General features: G+C 43.2%; 1 protein-coding gene across 3 annotated transcripts; it reads right to left on the minus strand.

The window, feature by feature from the left end:
- Nucleotides 1-876: 876 nt before the first annotated feature.
- sik1 (salt-inducible kinase 1) lies at nt 877-21,536 on the minus strand. 3 transcript variants are annotated; one of them, XM_078560439.1, is made up of 14 exons: nt 21,264-21,536; nt 21,034-21,150; nt 15,226-15,289; nt 14,957-15,118; nt 12,358-12,482; nt 12,141-12,264; nt 11,239-11,444; nt 10,691-10,843; nt 9,949-10,062; nt 9,532-9,760; nt 4,209-4,466; nt 3,719-3,873; nt 3,527-3,609; nt 877-2,084 (listed from the first exon to the last, which is right to left on the minus strand). In XM_078560439.1, the coding sequence occupies exons 1-14, from the start codon at nt 21,447-21,449 to the stop codon at nt 1,694-1,696; spliced, it is 2,367 nt and encodes a 788-aa protein (XP_078416565.1). In that variant the 5' UTR covers nt 21,450-21,536; the 3' UTR covers nt 877-1,693. The 3 variants fall into 3 exon arrangements, with proteins under 3 accessions (XP_078416565.1, XP_078416564.1, XP_078416566.1); XM_078560438.1 differs by having other exon boundaries at nt 9,532-9,763; XM_078560440.1 differs by lacking the exons at nt 21,034-21,150; nt 21,264-21,536 and adding an exon at nt 20,578-20,646 and having other exon boundaries at nt 9,532-9,763.
- Nucleotides 21,537-23,467: the final 1,931 nt, after the last annotated feature.

A 23,467-nucleotide genomic window follows, 5' to 3' on the forward strand; every position in this document is an offset into this window, starting at 1 on the left:
ATAGAATTTGCAATGAGGCAGCTATCAGTGACGGAGATTCCAGTGTCGGAGCTCTGAGTAACTGAGATCTCAGTGATGGAGGTCTCAGTAATGGAGGTCTCAGTGATGGAGGTCTCAGGGATGGAGGTCTCAGGGATGGAAGTCTCAGGGATGGAGGTCTCAGGGATGGAGGTCTCAGGGATGGAAGTCTCAGGGATGGAGGTCTCAGTGATGGAGGTCTCAGGGATGGAGGTCTCAGGGATGGAAGTCTCAGGGATGGAGTCCTGCTTTACTGGTCTGTCGTTGCAGGCCACAGGACTGACTCCCCTTCCTCTGTTTGTGCATAGCTGCTGGACCCTCAGGAGGTGCTCAGCTCAGATCAGTGATGGAGGTAACACATCCTGGGCATTAGAAGACTGAAAGAAAGAAGTTTGAGCCTTTAATTCTGTTGAATAATAACAAAACCAATGCCCAGCTGGCCACTGAGAGTTGACAGTTACATTCCAGCGAGGCAAGGCAGCATAGCCCTCAATTTCTAGTCTCTAAAAGTGAGTTTGCTGAATCTGCAGAATTGCCTCCTCCACATATTCAGCAAAAGGCTCTGTCTTGTTTGTAATTCTGTGTTGAGAAACCTGATTGACGTGCAAGTCATTTTTGCTGAAAGGTCATTAATTTTGCTTCTCTCACAAGTGAGGTTGCCTGACTACCTCGTTCCCTGTGCCTGGTCTCCAAACATAGGAGTACATACAAAGTAGAAAACAGCAAAAAATGCAGGATAGTCAAATACTGAGAAAGACTGAAATCAAGCTTAATCTGGAAGAAAGTTTTTCACACACAGTAAGTCACGGTAATTATATAGTAGATTCATTTGGAAATTATGGAAGAAACACAACTTGCTTTTGATCATATTGCAAGGCTTTACTAACATTTAAATAAGTTGTTCATTTCTCCTTACAGCAGATACAAATTAGAACAGATTATTGCACAATCCCTAAAGTGGATTCATTCCTAATTGGACCCAGATAATAAAAAAAACACTTTCACATACAAGCAGCAGAATCCCAATATATTTCCTGATAAATCCAGTGCATCGTTGGAATTTCAAACCCAGTGCGCAGCCACCAAGCAAATCCAGGGACACAATAATTCTCTCTTCTGGAGCTGACTGGATTTCCCAATTGCTAACAGTGTTTAGCTGTGAAATCCCAGGGTTCCAGCAGAAGGTGATGATTAATTTGTCCAGAAATTCAGAAACTTCACTTCATGAAAACACAGATTCATGGTGGGAATTGTGATATTCACGGGAGTGTGAGCACACTGCTCACTCCCAGCTGATCTGAATGAGTGGCTCCATACACCAGCAATAGCCTGGTCTATGTTTGAGGTAATTCTGACCAGCAAATCTTCTCACCTGCTGACTGGACAGAGATGCTCTTGATATATGGTGCTTCCTTGAACAGGCCTGAGTTTACTTTTGGTGTGAATCGATAATTAAAGTGACTTATGCCTTCGATTGCAGCTTATAAACATTGATGGGGCAGTGGAATCATCCTTTGGTTTTTGAAGTTTTCCAGACACAGAAACACTTTAGAATAACAAACTGAGAGAATTAACGCCGTTGATTGAGTTTTGTTCAGTGCTGCTATTTATCAGAATATTACAAACTGAAGGTTTTATTGCTTGAGAGGGTACAGAGTTCACACGGCTGAGCAGGTTAATTCACCAGCACAATTTTGTCAAGTTGTGCTGCTGTGAGATCTTCCATTTCATAGTCCACTCCCAATCCCTTGCTCTGCTCTGATGATGAGAACAGAGTTTGTTGGAGGAACTCGGAGAATGTGGGGTGTAAATCCAAAGGGTTTGTGCTGGGAAGAGGCTGTGACAGGCTGACACCCACTAAGCAGTGCAGCTGTGACTGAGCTCCATAGACTGTCTCAGAGTCTGTATGTGTAAAGTCAGACAGAAGGAAAGAGGGAGTTAGATGAGGTGCAGTTTTAAAACCATTGGCTGTTTCCACTGCACTCTGGAACACAGGAGTCTTGACAGATTTGGGCTGTACAAAGCATTTAGGCTGGGAACTGTTTAGATATCTCAGCTGCAGCTTTCTGTAAAAAAGGAAGTTAGGAATTAGAGAGATAATTTGGAATGTTTTACCATACCCCTCCAGCCCATCCTCTCATATTAACAGAAGTTCAGAATCTGAATCAAAACCTACTCCCACTGAACCCTAAAAGCAGCAACACCTAGAGGTGCATCTGATAGGTCCCTGTTACGAACATACGAACAAGGAGCAGAAGGCCATTCAGCCCCTCACCTGCTCAACCATTTAATAAGATCATGGCTGATCTGATCGTAGCCTGAAATCTGCATCCCACCTACCTCCGATAACCTATCACCCCCTTGCTTACCAAGAATCTATCCACCTCGACCTTAAAAATATTGAAAGACTCTGCTTCCACCACCTTTTCAGGAAGAGAGGTCCAAAGACTCACGACCCTCTGAGTGAAAAAATTTTGCCTCATCTGTGTTTTAAATGAGAGGCCCATTATTTTTAAACAGTGACTCCTAGTTCTAGATTCTTCCGCATGACGAAACATCCTCTCCACATCCACCCTGTCAAGACCCCTCAGGATCTTATGTGTTTCAATCAAGTTGCCTCTTACTCTTCTAAACTCCAGCAGACACAAGCCTAACCTGTCCAACCTTTCCTCATAAGACAACCCGCCCATTCCAGTTATTAGTCTGTTAAACGTTCTCTGAACTGCTTCCAATGCATTTACATCCTTCCTTAATTAAGGTGACCAATGCTGTACACAATACTCCAAATGTGCCAGATCTTTGCCTACTCACTTAGCCTATTGATATCTGTTTGAAGTCCTCTTCACAACTAACTTTCCTGCCTATCTTTGTGTCATCAGCAAATTTGACAACCATCCCATCCATCCCTTCAAGTCATTTATATAAATTGCAAACAGTTGAGGTCCAAGCACTGATCCCTGTGGTACACCACTCATTACATCCTGCCAACCTGAAAAAGACCCATTTATGCCTACTCTCTGCTTCCTGTTAGCCAGCCAATATTCTATCCATGCCAATATGTTATCCCCTATACCATGAGCTTTTACTTTCCACAATAACCTTTGATGTGGCACTTTATCAAATGCCCTCCCAGGCAGACATGGTTTTATGTATTTAGACAATAAGCATCAGGATATTGGACTGTGATATGAGGTCAGGGTTCACGGTTAATAGGCACAAACCATCCCTATCTGGCTACAAACATCAGATTACAATCAGACGTGAAAACCCAGAGGACTGCCATTAGCTTCTGTTATTGCTGGGAACCATTTGTTCAATTTCTGCCAACTGATCTCTACTCATTTCCTGCAATTTTTCCAAAACAGTCTTGGATTTTTTATCTCTTGGATAGAATTCTGGGCAGCAGCTGCTCTCTGATTACGTTTATATATCGGAACTCTATCCCATTAACTCTGGGCTTTAGATAACATGATTGGAAAGTTTCCCATCGACTTTAATAGGTCCTCACCTTTGTTGGTGCAAAACTTCCTCCAGTAAATTCCTGCCTTCTGTCGAGATCCCGGTGTTGAAACTAGGCAAAACGTTCGCAACCTGAGTCACAAACACAACTATATCAGTAACAATCACAACCGCTGGTTAAAAAGGTAAAATGTAGCAAACGAAAGATTATAGAAAATTGTTTGAGTAGCTTGGGGTTGACCTGCTGCAGGCTGCTAGGAAGGTGCTGCTGAGACGGTCGATTCTGTGGCCCAATACAGGATGGAGACCTCCAGACATGCCGAGTAAAACCAGTGATTTTGTTAAGCCCTTTTGCTCTGGTGCTTTTACGCAGTTGCTGTCGGAAAGGCTTCAGACCTGAAAAACCAAGAACAGAACTCAGTGGCAGCCCAATTGGCTCATCCACACACACAAGGTAATATTTTTCTTTTTAAGATAAAAGTAAAATACTGCGGATGCTGGGAATCTGAAATAAAGACAGAAAATGCTGGAAAAACTCAGCAAGTCTGACAGCATCTGTGGAGAGAGAAACAGAGCTGTGAAGAAGGGCCATACAGACTCAAAACGTTAACTCTGTTTCTCTCCTCACAGATGCTGCCAGACCTGCTGAGATTTTCCAGCATTTTCTGTCATATTTTACATTTTTCTTTCAACTGCTAAGTTGCAAAGCTGAAGCTTTCCTGGAGATTTACCTGATGTTAGTGAGGTGTCAGAGGCTCTTCGGCCTTCCTGGAAGGTGACCGGCAGCTGAGTATCACTGATTCCAGCTCCACGTTCCTGTGCCTGCAGTATCGGAGTTGCAGAAGTGGTGTACACAAATGGTGGGGTCATTGCCTTGTCTGTAAGGCTTGTGCTATTTGTGGAGTGGAATTCATCGTCGGATGAGGACATTAGGCAGCTATCGGAACATATACCCTCTGGTATATTGGTCTGTGAGGAGATGACAATACCTGTGGAAAGTGGCAACCATGTCAATGCTGCTGCCCTTTGCAATGGCATCTCGAGGACTTCAACTGCACTTTGTCCCAGTGTTCAAACCTCCCTATCCCAAGTAACAAACCCAATCACACACATTCCAAATCCACATTGCTACATACTCATGACTTCTGTAAATATAAAGGCAATCACATTGTCACAACACAATTTCCCTGGAGCAAAGGAGATTGAGGGGTGATTTGATAGAAGTGTACAAGATTCACAAAATTGTTGCAGTGCAAAAGGAGGCCATTCGGCCCATCGTGTCTGTACTGGCTCTCCAGATGAGCAATTCACCTAGTGCCATTCTCCCGCCTTCTCTCTGTAACCCTGCACATTCTTCCTTTTCAGCTAACAGTCTAATTCCCTTTTGAATACTTCAGTTGAACCTGCCCCCACCACACTCTCAGACAGTGCATTCCAGACCCTAACCACTCGATTGAACCTGCCCCCACCACACTCTCAGACAGTGCATTCCAGACCCTAACCACTCGATTGAACCTGCCCCCACCACACTCTCAGACAGTTCATTCCAGACCCTAACCACTCGATTGACCCTGTCTCCACCACACTCTCAGACAGTGCATTCCAGATCTTAACCACTCGATTGACCCTGTCTCCACCACACTCTCAGTGCATTCCAGACCCTAACCACTCGCAGCATTAAAAAATTTCTCCTCATATCACTTTTGCTTATTTTAGTAATTAATATAAATTGTGTCCTCTCTTTCTTGATCCATTCACGAATGGGAACAGTTTCTCCCTACCAGTCTCTTTCATACTCCCTCTTTGTTTCTCTTATTTGCTTATTCACCTCTCCTCGGAACTTTCTATATTCAGCCTGGCATCAACTGTATTTTCAACCTGACAACTGTCATAAGCACATTTTTTCTTCTTTGTCTTAATTTCTATCTCCTTTGTCATCCAGGGAGCTCTGGATTTGTTTACCCTACCTTTCCCTTTCCAGGGAATATACCTTGACTGTGCCAGAATCATCTCTTCTTTGAAGGTAGCTCATTGTTCAGCTCCTGTTTTTCCTGCCAGCCTCTGACTCCAATTAATTTGGCCCAGATCTGTTCTTACCCCATTGAAGTTGGCTTTCCCCCAGTTAATTATTCTCACTCTGGATCGTTCTTTGTCCTTTTCCATAGTCAGCTTAAACCTTATGATACAATGATCACTGTCCCCTAAATGTTCCCCCACTGACACTTGGTCCACTCATTTCCAATTACAGGTCTAGCATTGCCTCCTTCCTCACTGGACTGGAAACATACTGCTGAAGAAAATTTTCCTGTATACACTCTAGGAACTCTTGCCCCTCTCTGTCCTTTACACTATTCCACTCTATATTTGGATAATTAAAGTCCTCCATTATAAGTGCTCCATAATTTTTGCACCTTGCTGTATTTTCTTTGCAAATTTGTTCCTCTACATTCTTCCGGCTAGTTAAGATTAAGGTTAAGATAAGGTAGACAAAGAAAAGCTGTTCCCATTAGCTGATGGTACAAGGATTAGGGGAACACAGGTTTAAGGTTTTAGGCAAGAGATGCAAGGGGACTGTGAGGGAATACCGTTTTTACACAGCTAGTTGTAATGACCTCCAACTCACTCCTCGTGAGGATGTTGGAGGGGAGACGATCAATGATTTTAAAAGGACATTGGGCGCTTGAGGAGAATAAACTTGCAGGGCCATGGGGACAGAATTGGGGAAAATGAGACTGGCTGGATTGCTCCGCAGAGAGCTGGCATGAACTTGATGGGCCAAATGACCTCCTTCTGTGCAGCAATGACTGTATAAAACTGCATCACTGTGCACAAGCGTGTGTCATTGTATATGTGTGTGTCGCTGGGTGCATATGTGTGTGTGTGTGTATGTGTGTATATATATGTGTGTGTGTGTGTGTATGTGTGTATATATAGGTGTGTGTGTGTATATATATATATATATGTGTGCGTGTGTGTGTATATATATGTGTGTGTGTGTGTGTGCGCGTGGGGGGCAGGGGAAGTCGCTCTGTTAAGTTAACTGGCCTAACGTACTTCACATTACAACAGTACAAGCACACCCAAGTCTCTTTGAACATCAACTCATATCAGTTTCACATGCTTCAAAAAAGTTCTGTTTTTCTATTCTTATGACCAAATTGAATACATTATATTCCATCTGCCATCTTGTTGCCCACTCACTGAACCTGTCTCTGTCTCTTTGCAGCCTCTCTGTATCCTCGGGCTGGAACTGACAGTTCCCTGCTGGGCATGTTTTCGGTGGGGAGGGCACGTAAAATATGGAGGGCAGTGCCAGGCGGGTCAGAGTGAAAAGACCATATTTGAAATGACTTCTTTGAAAAGGCAGGAAGGAAGGAGGATGCTCATCACTCAGAGGTGCCCTGTGCACATCGGGGGCAACCCCCAAAATGTTACCCCCTCTTCATTCCTCCCTGCCTAACCTCCAAAATATGGCCCTCTATTCCTCTTTCCCCCTCCCTAGACTATCGGATCTCTCCAGCCCTAAAAGCCCCGGGCATACCTGTCTCCAGTCACCGTGTTCTTCTTCCCGGGGTCTCCTTGCAGTCTCGGCAAAGCCCACTACTGGGTTCTGGAGCTGTCTGTGAGAGCTGTTGGCCAGTCTGCTTGGTTGGCAGCTCTCAACAGCTGGACGTGCTCCCACTGAGGGTGGAGGTCCAACCCTCAGCCTCTTTAGGCTGCCCCCAGTGTGTTATTGTTGTGGGGCAAGCTTTTTAAAGTTGGTCCTCCTCCCGGGGGAGAGGGAGCACTCTGCGCACCCCACCCTCGCACTCCGACCCCTAGAAATCTAGCCCCTCCTCACAGCTTATATTTCCACCTAGCTTTGCATCATTAGCAAACTTGAGATATATTACTTCCTGTCTCTTTGTCTAAATGATTAATATAGATTGTAAATAACTGAGATCCCAGCACCGATCCTTGCAGCTTCCATTAATCATAGCTTCACAACTTGAAAGTGTCCCATTTATGTTTTCTATCTGTTAACCAATCCTCTATCCATGCTAATATATTACCCCCAAATCCATGAGCCCTTATCTTGCCTATTAACTTTTTGTGTGACCCCTTATCGAATGCCTTTTAGAAACCCAAATATACTACATCTACTGGCTGCCCCTCATGCACTCTACTAGTTAGATCCTTAAAAAATTCTAATAAATTTGTCAAACACAATTTCCCTTTCATAAAACCATGTTGACTTTGTCCGATCAAACTATGATTTTCTAAGTGCATTGTTAAGGCTTCCTTAATAATATATTCCAGCACTTTCTCGATGACTGATGTCAAGTTAACTGGTCTATAGTTCCCTGTTTTCTCTCTCCATTCTTTTTTGAATAGCAGTCTTACATTTGCTAACTTCCAATCTACTGGGACAGTTCCAGAATCTAGGGAATTTTGGAAAATCATAGCAAGCACATTAGCTATCCTTTCAGCTATCTCTTCTAAAATTCTAGGATGTAGAGCATCAAGTCCTCGGGATTTGTCAGATTTTAGTTCCTTAAGTTTCTCCACTATATTTTCTCTGCTGATATTAATTAATTTCATTTCATTACTCTTTTTAGAGCTTAGGTTACCCTCTATTTCCGGTACATATTATGAACGAACATACGAATTAGGGGCAGGAGTACATCACTCGGCCCTTCGAGTCTGCTCTGCCATTCAATAAGATCATCACTGATATGACTGTAACCTCCAGCCTACCCCCGATAACCTTTCACTCACCCCCTTGTTTATCAAGAACCTATCTACATCTGCCTTGAAAACAAAGTCTCTGCTTCCACTGCCTTTTGAGTTCCAAAGGCTCACGACCCTCAGATAAAAAATTTCTCCTCAACTCCGTCATAAATGGGCAACCCCTTATTTTTAAATAGTGACCCCTGGTTCTAGATTCTCCCACAAGAGGAAACATGTTCTTCGCATCCACCCTGTCAAGACCCCTCAGGATCTTATATGTTTCAATCAAGTCGCCTCTTACTCTTCTAAACTCCAGTGGATACAAGCCTAGTCTGTCCAACTCTTCTTCATAAGACAACCCATCCATTGCAGATATTAGCCTCGTAAGCCTTCGCTGAACTGCTTTCAACGCATTAACATTCTTCCTTAACTAGGAGACCAATACTGTACACAGTACTCCAGATGTGGTCTCACCAGTGTCCTATATAACTGAAGCATAACCTCCCTTCTCATCACAATAAATGATAACATTCTATTAGCTTTCCTAATTACCTGCTGTACCTGCATACTAACCTTATGGATTCAAGCACTAAGACACCCAGATCCCTGTGAATCTCAGAGCTCTGCAATCTCTCACCATTTAGATAATAAGTTTATTTTTAATTCTTCCTGCCAAAATGAACAATTTCACATTTGCTCACATTATACTCCATTTGCCAGGTCTTTGCCCATTCACTTACCCAATCCATTTCCCTTTGTAGGCAGACCCCTTATGTCCTCTTCACAATTTATTTCCTACCTATCTTTGTATCGTTAGCGAATTTAGCAACCATACCTCGGTCCCTTCGTCCAAGTCATTTATATAAATTGTAAAATGTTGAGGCCCCAGCATTGATCCCTGGCATGCATCTTGTGTCTTCTACTGTGATAGACTCTCATCATTGATAGATTCTGACTCTATCTGATAGAACAACACGTCCTCCTTGAACTGCTGGACACCAGAATCCCTCTCTCCAGGAAACCGTGAGCACTGACAAAGCCTAGCCTGCATTCTCCATGCCACTCAATGCCCCAGCAATGCTCTAAAGCCCAGGAATTCTCCCCAGTGCTCCCAAAATCTCAGGGTCTCTCTCTCCAGTGTTCCTAGAACCTCAGCTAGTGTTTCCAGACTCTCAGCCTTCCCCCAAAATAATGCTATTCTGAGATACTCTAACCAGTAGTCAAGCTCTTCCCAATCTCAAGTTTACAGCAACTGAGAAATTGAGGCTACTCTCAGGCCATTAAGATATGATGATTCACACTCATGGACAGACTGAAGCTACATTATATTTGGTAAAAACTTACAGGGAGCAGTGTGGCTGTTGAAGTGTGCAGATACCCCAGCCACTGTGTTTCGCCGGTTTGTACCGCTTAGGCTGTGCAAAGAGTTCTGGATTTTCCCCATCATATGTTCCTCCACGTCCTGTTCCTGTCTCACCTCTTCACTGATAGCAGTTTCCAGCAAGCTGCTGGGAGATGATGATCGATTCCTAATCATAACATTGACTGATGCATCAACTGGTTGAAGCACTGGCTGCTTAATCAATGAATAGGAAATAAAAGGAAGTTCAGTGATTTCTCTTCTGAAATAAATTACTTCATACAATCTTTCCAGAATGCAGCAGCCAAATTATTTTTTAAATGTGGTTTAATATTCTTAGATTTTTAACAACATTAAATCACTGCAGAAATCATCCCCTTTAAATACATTCTTGGACTAACCTGGAAAGAACAGGCAATGTCACATTCCAAGTCACAGTGAAGCATAGGTGTGGAGAGGGGTTCAATTTGTACACGAGGGATTATCAATTCCACAGCAATAGCCTCTTGAGAGATCTAAAAGCCAGTAAATAAAAAAAAAATACAGTGACCACATGAAGTATGCATGACAACCCTCAATGCAACAAGTATAGAGAGACTATCACTGGAACTGAGCACGATGCTTAGACTAGTTAATATGCATTTCTGATAGTCACTTGCTCCTTTAACATTACATTTTACACAGGGGTGATGGTGGCATTGTGGTAATATCACTGGTTTATTAATCCACAGGTCCAGGCTAATGCTCTGGGGACATGGGTTCAAATCCCACCATGGCAGCTGTTGGAATTTAAATTCAGTTAATAAATCTGGAATATAAAAATGCTAGTCTCAGTAATGGTGACCATGACAGCTATTGTTGATTGTCATAAAGACCAATCTGGTTCACTAATGTCCTTTATGGAAGGAAATCTGCTGTCCTTACCCAGTCTGGCCTACATGTGACTCTAGAGCCACAGCAATGTGGTTGACTCTTAACTGTCCTCTGAAGTGTTCTTTTCAAAGGCAGCTAGGGATGGACAACAAATGCTGGCTTTGCCAGTGCCACCCACATCCCATGAAAGAATAAAGAATAAATACTTCAGAAAATAAAAGCAGTTGTCGATAGTTACATGAACTCTATCTAACATCATTTATAACTCACCTCTGTTTGCATGTGTTTGGGGGCTGTTCTGGGCACTTGATATTGTGATGAAGTCTGATAGTTTACTGTCTGGTTACTTCTGTGCTCTTTAACTCGTTCCAGAAGAAGGTAATAGATCGCAGAAAAATGGTTGTAACTGCTGTTCTGTAATGACTGTAAAATTAAAAACATCAATAGAACTGTTGGAATGAAGTAACACAAGGGTCCAAAATTTCAGCATCTACCTTTGTAGCTAAAAGCCAAACACAAGGTATCTGGAATTATAACCACTTGTACTCAGTAACATTCAGTCAACTCTGGAAGTATAGAAAATTGAAGCCTTCCCAGTGTTTTAAAAATTATTTAAATTATGGAAAGTTATCTTAAAAAAATTAGTTCTACTTTGGCATCTAACATCAAAGGAAATGGTTTTCAATTTTCTACAATTTCCATTTTGCCTCGTTCATTTGTACATACAGAGGAGTAAATATAAAGCACATTACTGCCCCAAACATGCATTTACTCCACAGCATTGGCTCAAATTCCTACTATCACACATGCTGCTTTACCTCAATGGTCTTCTGTCTGTCAATGCCAAGGTTGTTCATGAGGCCAAGGACCTGCTGGTTGTAATTGCCGAGATTTGAGTTGTAGTCTTTGAGGGAATAAGTCGGTGGTTCCTGTGCCAACATCCAGCGGTGTTGTTTAATCTGTGAGATTGTAATCCGCTTCATAGGATCCACCATCAACATCCGTCGAATTAAACTTTCACACTCTGTTAGAGCAAATAATCAGTTTTAATCAGGGTTAAGTGCAAACTGCACAGAAATTTCACTTATAGGAGAAGCATTTATAAGAACATAAGACCGTAAGCAATAGGAACAGGAGTAGACCATTCAGCCCCTCGAGCCTGCTCCGCCATTCAATAAAATCATGGCTGATCTTCTTGTGTTTCGATTTCCACATTCCCATCTAACCCCGATAACCTTTGATTTCCTTGCCTAACAAGAATCTATCTACCTCTGTCTTAAAAATATTCCAATGACTCCGTCCCTACCATATTTTAGGCAGAGAATTCAAAGTCGCACAACTCTCTGAAAGAAAAAAATTATCTTCATCTCTGTCCTAAAAGGGTGACCCCTAATTTTAAAACAGTGCCCCCTAGTTCTGGACTCGCCCACAAGAGGAAACATCCTTTCCATGTCACCTTGTCCAGGCCATTCAGGATCTTGTAAACTTCAATCAAATCACCCCTCACTCTTCTAAACTCCAGTGGAAACAAGCCCAGTCTGTCCAACCTTTCCTCATAAGACAACCCTCTCGTTCCAGGTATCAATCTAGTAAACCTCCTTTGAACCGCCTCCAATGCATTTACATTCTTCCTTGATTTGATCATATTAATCTGATGAATAGTAAAAACAAATGAAAAGGTGCTGCCTAGAAATGGTGAATGTGCAGAGGCTAAATGTACCTTCAGATAAGAAGAATGGGATTCGGAAACGGCCCTCTATCACCCTTTGCCTCAGAACCGGTAATGTCGGCCCATCAAATGGCAGGGATCCACAAACTAGAACATACAGGACCACTCCCAAGCTCTGTTGGAACAAAAGAACATTTGTCATTTCTTCACCTGCACCATAATCAAAGATGTCCTAAGTCTGTGAGCAAGTTCCTTTTCCTTTACGTACCCAGATATCAATGTGGGGACCTTCATATTCTTTCCCTTCAAAGACTTCTGGTGCTGCATAGGGTGGGCTTCCACACCAAGTGGATAATGACTCACCATGCTTATAAAAATTTCCAAAACCAAAATCTGTGAAAGAAGAGGCAGATTACTCACCCAACATATTAAATGCTGCTATGTCTTAAGAACATCACTTAGAACTTATACAAAACACAACTTAACTTCAGAGGCTACAAAGAATCTTTTACCTATGACCATGACCACCTAAAAGGACAAGGGCAGCAGATAGATGGGAAAACCGCCACCTGGAATTTCCCTTCCAAGTCACTCACCATCCTGACTTGGAAATATATCGCCGTTCCTTCACTGTCACTGGGTAAAAATCCTGGAACTCCCTTCCTAACAGCACTGTGGGTGTACCTACACCACATGGACTGCAGCGGTTCAAGAAGGCAGCTCACCACCACCTTCTCAAGGGCAATTAGGGATGGGCAATAAATGGTGGCCCAGCCAGCGAAGCCCACATCCCATGAATGAATAATAAAGATTGTGTCTTCAGTTTCAGCATCGCAACATCCAAAACCCAAATACCTTCACCTCTACTTGGTACATAGCACTCCAGTTTTTAAGCTGCTCTGACATTCTTCTACACTAAAAATTCTATGAAACCACAACTTATTCTTGTAAATGGGGGAGTTATGGCAAGGAGGAAAAGAAAGAAATTAAAAGCTCAGAGTAGGAGGTAACATAATGGCATGGATAGAAGATCGGCTGGCTAACAGGAAGCAGAGAGTTGGCATAAATGGGTCTTTTTCTGGTTGACAAGATGTGATGAGTGGTGTGCCACAGGGATCAGTGCTGGGGCCTCAACTTTTTACAATTTATATAAATGACCTGGATGAAGGGACTGAAGGAATGGTTGCTAAATTTGCTAATGACACAAAGATAGGTAGGAAAGTAAATTGTGAAGATGGCATACGGAGGCTACAAAGTGATATAGACAGGTTAAGTGAGTGGGCAAAGATCTGGCAAATAGAATATAATGTGGACAAATGTGAAATTGTCCATTTTGGCAGGAAGAATAAAAAAGCTTATTATCGAAATGGCGAGAGTTTGAGGAGCTCTGGGATTCACAGGGATCTGGGTGATCCTAGTACATGAATAACAAAGGGTTAGTATGCAGGTTCAGCAGGTAATTAGGAAAGCTAATAGAATGTTATCATTCTATTAGGGGAAGGTGATGGTGTAGTGGTATGGTCGCTAGACAAGTATTCCAGAGACCCAGGGTAATGCTCTGGGGAGCTGGGTTTGAATCCCGCCATGGCAGAATTAAAAGTCGAATGATGACCATGAAACCATTGTCGATTGTTGCAAAAACCCATCTAATTCACTAATGTCCTTTAGGGAAGGAAATCTGCTGCCCTTACCTGGTCTGGCCTACATGTGATTCCAGACCCACAGCAATGTAGTTGACTCTTAAATGCTCTGAGTGAGGGATTGGTAATAAATGCTGGCCTAGCCAGCGATGCCCACATCCAATGAATTTTTAAAAAGTTACCGGGGAGTTGATTACAAAAGTCGGGAGGTTATCCTTCAGTTATACAGGGCATTGGTGAGACCACATCTGGAGTATTGTGTACAGTATTGGTTTCCTTATTTAAAGAAAGATGTAAATGCATTAGAAGCCACTCAAAGAAAGTTTACTGGACTAATACCAGGAATGGGTGGGTTGTCTTATGAGGAAAGGCTGGACAGGTTAGGCTTGTGTCCACTGGAATTCAGAAGAATAAGAGATGACTTAATTGAAACCTTTAATATCTTGAGGAGTCCTGACAGGGTAAATGTAGAGAGGATGTTTCCTCTGTGGGAGAATCTAGAACAAGGGGTCACTGTTTAAAAATAAGAGGTCACTCATTTAAGACAGAGATGAGGAGAAACTTTTCTCTCAGAGGGTAGTGAGTCTTTGGAACTCTCTTCCTCAAAAGGCGGTGGATGCAGAGTCTTTGAATATATTTAAGGCAGAGCTAGATAGATTCTTGGTTAACAAGGGGGTGAAAGATTATCAGGGGTAGGCAGGAATGTGAGGTTGAGGTTACATTCAGGTTAGCCATGATTTTACTGAATGGCAGAGCAGGCTTCAGGGGTCAAGTGGCCTACTCCTGCTCCCAATTTGTATGTTCGTATGGCCTATACCCCTGCACCATCAACCCCTGGCTGTATCAACCACACCACTGACTGCATCCTCGCACCCCTGTATGCCTCCCACACCCCTGACAGCCCTCCAGCACCCTTGCCTGTCTCCCCTGCACCATCAATTGTCCCCTATCAGGGTCAGTGCAGAGAGTTCTGTCTACTGTCTGGAAAGGCGGTAATGACAATGAGCAGCAGGGCCAGGAACCACTTTCACCTGCTTTTTACTGCAATAAGAATGCAGCCCAGGAACAAGCTGGTCCCCAAACCTGAGCAAAAAACAACTGGACACAGCAGAGGGAAAGAAAAAGTTAGGAAAAAAGGTTCAGTCCTCTCCTCAGAATGAAATGCAGAACTAAGTGGCATCAACATGACACAAAACAGTACTGAGGTTGACAGAAACTGGTTTTTACCTGCAATCTTAATGTTCATATTATCATCGAGCAGCAGATTCTCGCTCTTCAAATCCCTGTGAACAATGTGGTGATTGTGACAATATTCCACGGCCATCAGGATCTGCCAAAATTTGGCACGGGCCTCGCTCTCGCTCAATGGGCCATTTGTAGACAAGTAATCTGTAGATTACAAAGGATGATGGTTACTACTGCTTACCTTTCACAGCAAATAGAAATCAACTTTCAACCTATTGCAAAGTACTTACAAAGAGGAAAGACAAACTTACCAAACATCTCACCATTCTGTGCAAACTCTGTCACTATATACAGCATGTCCTTTGTTTCCATCACCTTTGGAATGAAAAAAATAGATTATCCAGGATAATAAACTTATTAATTTGAATGTTCAAATATTGTTAAATGCACTATGCTTTTCAGTTTAACTGTGTTAACAAGTCAAGCTGAGTTTTAATTCAAGAAATCGCTTCATAAAACACATTTTTAAGGTGACACAAAGCTCCTGCACCAGGGCACTGACTGAAGCAAGCTGACTGATGGGGCTGCTCCCGCTCTCTGTCAGCTACAAGAAGCCATGAAAAATCACCGTGTGGCAGTTTTAATGCTGGTCCTTATGGACTCAAATTAGATTAGTGGTGTGGGAAAGAGAGGTCAAACTGACATGAAAAGGGAACACTTCAAAAATGCAACTGAAACATATTAATGGGACAGTGCAGAGGGAGCTTTACTCTGTACCTAATCCCGTGCTGTACCTGTCCTGGGAGTGTTTGATGGGGACGGTGTAGAGGGAGCTTTACCCTGTATCTAACCCCGTGCTGTACCTGTCCTGGGAGTGTTTGATGGGGACGGTGTAGAGGGAGCTTTACTCTGTATCTAACCCCGTGCTGTACCTGTCCTGGGAGTGTTTGATGGGGACAGTGTAGAGGGAGCTTTACTCTGTATCTAACCCCGTGCTGTACCTGTCCTGGGAATATTTGATGGGGACAGTGTAGAGGGAGCTTTACTCTGTATCTAACCCCGTGCTGTACCTGTCCTGGGAGTGTTTGATGGGACAGTGTAGAGGGAGCTTTACTCTGTATCTAACCCCGTGCTGTACCTGTCCTGGGAGTGTTTGATGGGACAGTGTAGAGGGAGCTTTACTCCAACTTACTTCATATTGTACCTGCCCTGGGATTACAATTGGAAAATGTTCCAGGCTTTACATTAACATCTATAAAATTAAGCAAATTAAAAGGAAAAAGATAGTCAAGATCTCTTGTACAATTGTTGGGCATGAAATTTGAAAGAAATTTGAATTTATCTAGAAAGACTTTTTGCCAATGCACACTTTCTAATTAGAATTTTGCCTTAAATTGGTTAAATAAATGACTAACACACACAAATGTTTTAGACACCTCATGAATGCACAATGAAGAAAGCTAAAAGGCAACAGCAGCTGACTGGAAGAGTACTAATACGGCTCCAAATACGTCAGAGAAAAGAGCAATTACCAAGAACTGCAAGGAAAGCAGTGTAGTTCCAGGAAATGACAAGTTCAAATGGGCAAGCAGGCAGAGCACGATGTGCTGAACACTCTGGGACCACAGCCAGACTATCAGGCACGTCACATCCCAACTCAGGAGGAGAAAAACTACCATTCAATGATTTCCTTTGGCCTAATGACAAAGGAATTTGACACTTGAGTGAGAACAAATCATGTGAAAGGTCACTGGAGCCTCCTGACCATCAAAGCAACTTGTTCAATGGTCAAAGCTGCACTTCAAACCCTGGCCCCAGCTCTGTAAATGCACAGTTTATTTACCAGTAAATGGAGAGAGGGGGTAAAAGCTCAGGGAGTGGCCCTGCTGCCTGAGGGTTAAACACAGGTAGGGTTTTAACTACAGGAAATGAAGTGCTTGAGATGCGATGTTCCAAGAACACTGAAGTAAAATAGTTTGCTATGTGCAAATTAGGTGCTACATTTCCTACATTATAATAACAACTGCACTTCATTGGCTGAAAAGTGTTTTGGGACATCCTGTGGTCATGAAAAGCAGCAAGTTTCTTCTTTCTATAAAAGGAACTGCAAGAAATATAGCATTTGCAACTGAAAGATTAATTTTTGACCTGGGTTTATTAAAGCCAGGAGCATGGAATAAAATGACATTTCTCTTCTTAAATTGAGAGCAACTTATTCCATTGGACATGACTGATGTGAAGTGTACATTGATTATTCTGTATATAACAATGGATAATTAGAAGTGCCTTGGTCAAACTCTAATCTCATTATCCCTACGTAACACTGAGAGCAAAACCAAACTAATACCCACTCTCTCGTTCTCTCCCCATAGCCCTGTATTAATCCCAAACTAATCCCACTGTCTCGTTCTCTCCCCATAGCCCTGTATTAATCCCAAACTAATCCCACTGTCTCGTTCTCTCCCCATAGCCCTGTATTAATCCCAAACTAATCCCACTGTCTCGTTCTCTCCCCATAGCCCTGTATTAATCCCAAACTAATCCCACTGTCTCGTTCTCTCCCCATAGCCCTGTATTAATCCCAAACTAATCCCACTGTGTCATTCGTATCCCTCGGCCCTGAATCAATCCCAAATTAATCCCACTATCTCGTTCTCTCCCTATAGTCCTGTATCAATCCCAAACTAATCCCACTGTCCAGCTCACTCCCCATATCCCTGTATTAATCCCAAACTAATTCCACTGTCTCGTTCTTTCCCCATCGCCCTGTATCAATCCCAAACTAATCCCACTGTTTAGTTTTCTCCCCATGGCCCTGTATCAATCCTAAACTAATCCCATTGTCTCATTCTCTCCCCATTGCCCTGTATCAATCCCAAACTATTCCCACTGCTTCACTCTCTCCCCATAACCCTGTGGTTGTGATGCGTTTGAGTTCACTCAGGGAGTCTGAATTGATGTGGTAACATGCACTTGTCCACGCATGTTGTGGTCTGGTGCTATGAATAGTGATGGGAGAGGCTCCAACGTTCTTTCTATCACATTGCTGACCAGGAATCTCTCCCACTCTTACCGCCAGTCATTGGCCTATGTTAGAAGGATTTGCAGGTTGATATTCAATCTGTTTGACCATGTTATGAATGCACCATCTTTGGCCATCAAGTCCTGGAGTGGAACTTGAACCTGAACTTCTGGCCCAGAGGCAGGGACACTACCAGCTGCGCCACAAGACCTCCCCCATAGCCCTGTATCAATCCCCAAACTAATCTCACTGCCTCATGCTCACACACAGACCTCTGTCAATCCTTTGATTCAAATGTTAATTTCCCTAAAAAGACACACTGGTCTCTATTTCAGACATTCTCAATAGAAAAACATGCTACTGTGCAAAGAAATTTATGCTGCCCTCTCTACGTGGTTTGATAGAAGTGCTCAAAATGATGAGGGGTCTGGACACAGTAGATAGGGAGATACCGTTACCATTGGTGGAAGGCCCGAGAACGAGAGGGCACAGAATGAAAATGATTTCAAAAGAAGCAATGGCGACATGAAAATTTTTTTAACATTGCAAGTGGTTAGGATCTGGAACGCACTGTCTGACAGTGTGGGGCAGACAGGGTCAATCGAGTGGTAAGGATCTGGAATGCAATGTCTGAGAGTGTGGGGGAGACAGGGTCAATCGAGTGGTTAGGATCTGGAATGCACTGTCTGACAGTGTGGGGCAGACAGGGTCAATCGAGTGGTAAGGATCTGGAACGCACTGTCTGACAGTGTGGGGCAGACAGGGTCAATCGAGTGGTTAGGATCTGGAACGCACTGTCTGAGAGTGTGGGGGAGACAGGGTCAATTGTGACTTTCAAAAGAGATATTATTATCTGAAGAGAAAAGATTTTCAGGGCTACGGGGAAAAGGCGAGAGAGTGGCACTAGGTGACTTGCTCGCTCAGAGCAGGCACAGATTCGATGGGGCTAAATAGCCTCCTTCTGTGTTGTAACCATTATATAATCCTAAGCAATAATTAAAAATTGATGACCCTCCCATCACTGAGTCTCCAATCTAATTAGCTTCATTAAAACTGTTTCTAATGTTAACATTTTGTATTTTAGCTCCTTTTAACTTTCTTTGCTCCAGTAGAAACAGTCCCAGCATCTCAAGTCTCTCCTCGTATCTGTTTTCCCATCTTGGTATCATCCTGGTGAATCGACGCTGTACTCTCTCTCTCTATGGCTTTAGTGTCCCTTTATAATGGAGGCATTGAAAATGACACACTGTGTTTGAGCTACACCTAGCTGTTACCTTCTCCAGATTCATGCAGAATCTACAATACAGAAGCAGATCATTCCATCCAATCTGCAAGTTTCATAATGTCTCCTTTTGATGTATTTTTCCTTTGGATTAACGGCACTCAGTTTGCTGAAAAGAGAGACATGTCGCCGAAGCTTTTCGTCTTGCACTCATCAGGACAAACGCAAGAATGCCAAAGTTCAAATGATCACAACAATTTATACTATAGATGAGAAGGGTGCTGATTGGTTGGCAAGTTGTCTCGGTTGGCCCACACATTTCCAGCTCCTCAAGCTCCTGGGTAATTCAAAAAGGTGCAAGGCTTGAACATATTCCTTTTGTTTGCAGAGAATGGGTTCCCACGTAAGAATGTGTGTCACTTCTAGCAAGTGTAAACGGGCCACATTATGAGCTTGACTGAATATCTTTCCTAGTTTTGTACTCAATGCCTCGACTTATGATGCCCAAGATCCCATATGCTTTGTTCCAATATGTCTTGTCACTTGAAAGGTCTATGCAGATGAACTCCCAGGTCCCTCTGTCCCTGCAAATGCTTTAGAACTAAGCCATTTAGTATACATTGCTTCTCCCTATCCCTTCTGCCAAAATGCATCACCTCACACTTCTTATTGAATTCCATCCATCACTTGTCTGCCAATTGTGCTAGCCCATTTGTTTCCTGTTGCAGTCAATTAGTATCATCCTCACTTCTCCAAATTCCACTCTTTCATTCAAATTTCACTCTTTTTTCCAATATCCAAGTCATATATATGTCACAAAAAAAGCAGTGGTCCTAGCACTGGCCCACTGGAACACCACTGTCTACCATCCTCCAGTCTGAAAAACAACCATTTACAATGATTTGATGAAGAGTCATATTGGACCAAAACGTGAACTCTGTTTCTCCCTCCATAGATGCTGCCAAACCAGCTGAGTTTTTCCAGCACTTTCTGTTTTTATTTCAGATCTCCAGCATTGGCGGTACTTTGCTTTTATTTATAATGTTTTCTGCCCTTCAGCCAAATTACAATCTAAATTAGCACTGACTCTCCTATTCCATGAGCCTCAATTTTATTAACCAGACTTTTGCTGCTGCTGCTTGTAGCTACTCCTCCGAGGAGATGTGCTGTCATGGCATATAATAAGTAAAAACAAAATACTACGGATGCCGGAAATCTGAAATAAAAACAAAAAATGCTGGAAAAAATCAGCAAGCCTGGCAGCATTCTTAAGAACGGTTGTTTTTCAGACCAGAGGGAAATACACAGTTGTGTTCCCCACGGGTCAGCGTTGGTACCACTGCTCCTTTTTGACACACACACACACACACACACACACATATATATATATAGATAAAGAGATATTATATATTATATAACCTGGTTTTGATTATTCAGAAGATAATTTCAAAGTTTGCACATGATGTGAATCTTGGAAAAGTAATGAACAGTGAGGAGGAGTAACAGACTAACCACAGGAGGACTGCAGAAATCTAGTGTATACATATTCCCGGCTGTGAAATCACAATGATGCGATAACAGAATTTTCGTTATTTTAGTAAAGAGTAATAATTGGTAAAAACAGAAATACAATAATAAAACGATTAAGCACATATCCGGCACTGTGATGGGTTTTATATTAGACACTGAAAAGCTTGATCTATGCTCAGCTGAGATGGATGCTCCCAGGACGGAACATATTCAACTTTTATGAATTCATCAGAAGCTTTCAAACCGCAGTTTGCACTCAGATGGATCGGAGAACCAGAGACCCCAGCGCCAGTTCCAATACCACCCCGGGCTGGTTCTCTGCCCCCCACCCCCCGGCTTCTGTACCTGGTATAGTTTAATGATGTGCGGGTGGTTGAGCAGCTTCATGATTTGGACTTCACGGTAAATCTTTTCCAGGTTGCCGGGGTCCAGCCGAGTCTTGTCGATTATTTTGATTGCAACCTGGAAGGAGGAGAGAGCGGATTTCAGCCACTTTGCAGCCGGGACCATCCAGACAAATAAACCCCGTCCCGCAGCCCCGACCCAGTGGACCCTCTGTCTGGATCAGCACTCACCCGGCTCCTGGTCACTCGGTGCCTCGCCAGCTTCACCACCGCGAAATTCCCTTTCCCCAGCGTCTTCTCGATCTCATAAAAGCCCACCCTGAGGGGCTGGGACCCGGAGCGGGGCTGGGACCCGGACCCGGAGCGGGGCTGCGACTGGGGCCGGCCCGGGAACCCTTCCCAATCCGTCATCACCATCACTGGACCCGGGAGCTGCTCGGACTGAGCCCGGGTCCCACTCTCCCCGGGATCCCCCTCTCTGATTGACGTGTTCCTGACGTCAAGGCAAAGAACACGGGCGCAAGCAGCAAGCGAATGACAGACTCAGTCACCATGGCGACTCCGCTGACGTAATCACCGGGATCCGTTACCATGGAGAAATACCGCCTTACGTCAGTGAGCAGGGGAGCAGCTGTCCAATCAGGTACAGGCTGGTTAAGGTGCCATCTGCTGGGACCAGAGAATGATTACATCATTGAGAGGGAGGCCATTCGGACCGTCGTGTCTGTGCTGACTCTCTGAAGGGACAATTTAGTTAGTCCCACTCCCCCACCTTCACCCTGCACATTCTTCCTTTTCACATATTAATCCATTAATTAAATCCAATTAATTAAAAGGCGGTGGAGTTGCATTGCTGGTTAAAGAGGAAATTAACGCAATAGTGAGGAAAGATATTAGCTCCGACGATGTGGAATCTGTATGGGTAGAGCTGAGAAACACTAAGGGGCAAAAACGTTAGTGGGGATTGTATATAGACCCCCAAACTGTAGTGGTGATGTTGGGAATGGCCTTAAACAGGAAATTAGAGACGCATGCAATAAAGGAACATCTGTAATTATGGGTGACTTTAATCTGCATATAGATTGGGCAAATCAAATTAGTAACAATACCGTAGAGGAGGAATTCCTGGAGTGTATACGGGATGGTTTTCTGGATCAATACGTTGAGGAACCAACGAGAGAATAGGTCATCCTCGACTGGGTATTGTGTAATGAGAAAGGAATAATTGGCAATCTAGTTGTGCGAGGCCCCTTGGGGATGAGCGACCATAATATGATAGAATTCTTCATCAAGATGGAGAGTGACGTAGTTGATTCTGAGACTAGGGTCCTGAATCTTAATAAAGGAAACTATGATGGTATGAGGCGCGAGTTGGCTATGGTGGATTGGGAAACATTACTTAAAGGGATGACGGTGGATAGGCAACGGCAAACATTCAAAGAGCGCATGGGTGAACTGCAACAATTGTTTATTCCTGTCTGGCGCATAAGTAAAATAGGAAAGGTGGACAAATCATGGCTTACAAGGGAAATTAGAGATAGTATTAGATCCAAGGAAGAGGCATACAAATTGGCCAGAAAAAACAACAGACCTGAGGATTGGGAGCACTTTAGAATTCAGCAAAGGAGGACCAAGGGGTTGATTAAGAAGGGGAAAATAGCATACGAGAGTAAGTTTGCGGGGAACATAAAAACTGACTGTAAAAGTTTCTATAGGTGTGTGAAGAGAAAAAGATTGGTGAAGACAAATGTAGGGCCCTTACAGTCAGAAACAGGGGAATTTATACTGGGGAACAAAGAAATGGCTGACCAACTAAACACATACTTTGGTTCTGTCTTCACAAAGGAGGACACAAATAACATACCAGAAATGTTGGGGAACACAGGGTTTAGTGAGAGGGAGGAACTGAAAGAAATCAGTATTAGTAGGGAAATGGTGTTGGAGAAATTGATGGGATTGAAGGCCGATAAATCCCCAGGGCCTGACAATCTACTTCTCAGATCACTTAAGGAAGTGCCCTAGAAATAGTGGATGCATTGGTGGTCACCTTCCGAGATTCTATATACTCTGGAACAGTTCCTACAGATTGGAGGGTAGCTAATGTAACCCCACTATTTAAAAAGGGAGGCAGAGAGAAAACAAGAAATTATAGACCAGTCGGCCTGACGTCGGTAGTGGGGAAAATTCTAAAGTCCATTATAAAAGATTTAATAGCTGAGCACTTGGAAAACAGTGGCAGAATCGGACAGAGTCAGCATGGATTTACGAAAGTGAAATCATGCTTGACAAATCTACTAGAATTTTTTGAGAATGCAACTAGTAGAGTTGATGAGGGGGAGCCAGTAATGTGGTTTATTTAGATTTTCAGAAGGCTTTCGACAAAGTCCCACAAAAGAGATTAATGTGTAAAATTAAAGCGCATGGGATTGGGGGTA

Source organism: Cetorhinus maximus, chromosome 16, assembly GCF_964194155.1.
Source record: "Cetorhinus maximus chromosome 16, sCetMax3.hap1.1, whole genome shotgun sequence".
In the NCBI taxonomy this organism is placed as follows: Eukaryota; Metazoa; Chordata; class Chondrichthyes; order Lamniformes; family Cetorhinidae; genus Cetorhinus; species Cetorhinus maximus.

What these genes read in the sequence shown, in the direction of transcription:
- sik1 (XM_078560438.1), bottom strand. Translation starts at nt 21,449, where the DNA reads ATGGTGATGACGGATTGGGAAGGGTTCCCGGGCCGGCCCCAGTCGCAG. An exon ending in CCAAACACATGCAAACAGAG is followed by an intron (nt 10,063 to 10,690) that starts GTGAGTTATAAA and finishes ACTGGCTTTTAG; the next exon opens with ATCTCTCAAGAGGCTATTGC. An exon ending in ACATTGCCTGTTCTTTCCAG is followed by an intron (nt 9,764 to 9,948) that starts GTTAGTCCAAGA and finishes TCATTGATTAAG; the next exon opens with CAGCCAGTGCTTCAACCAGT.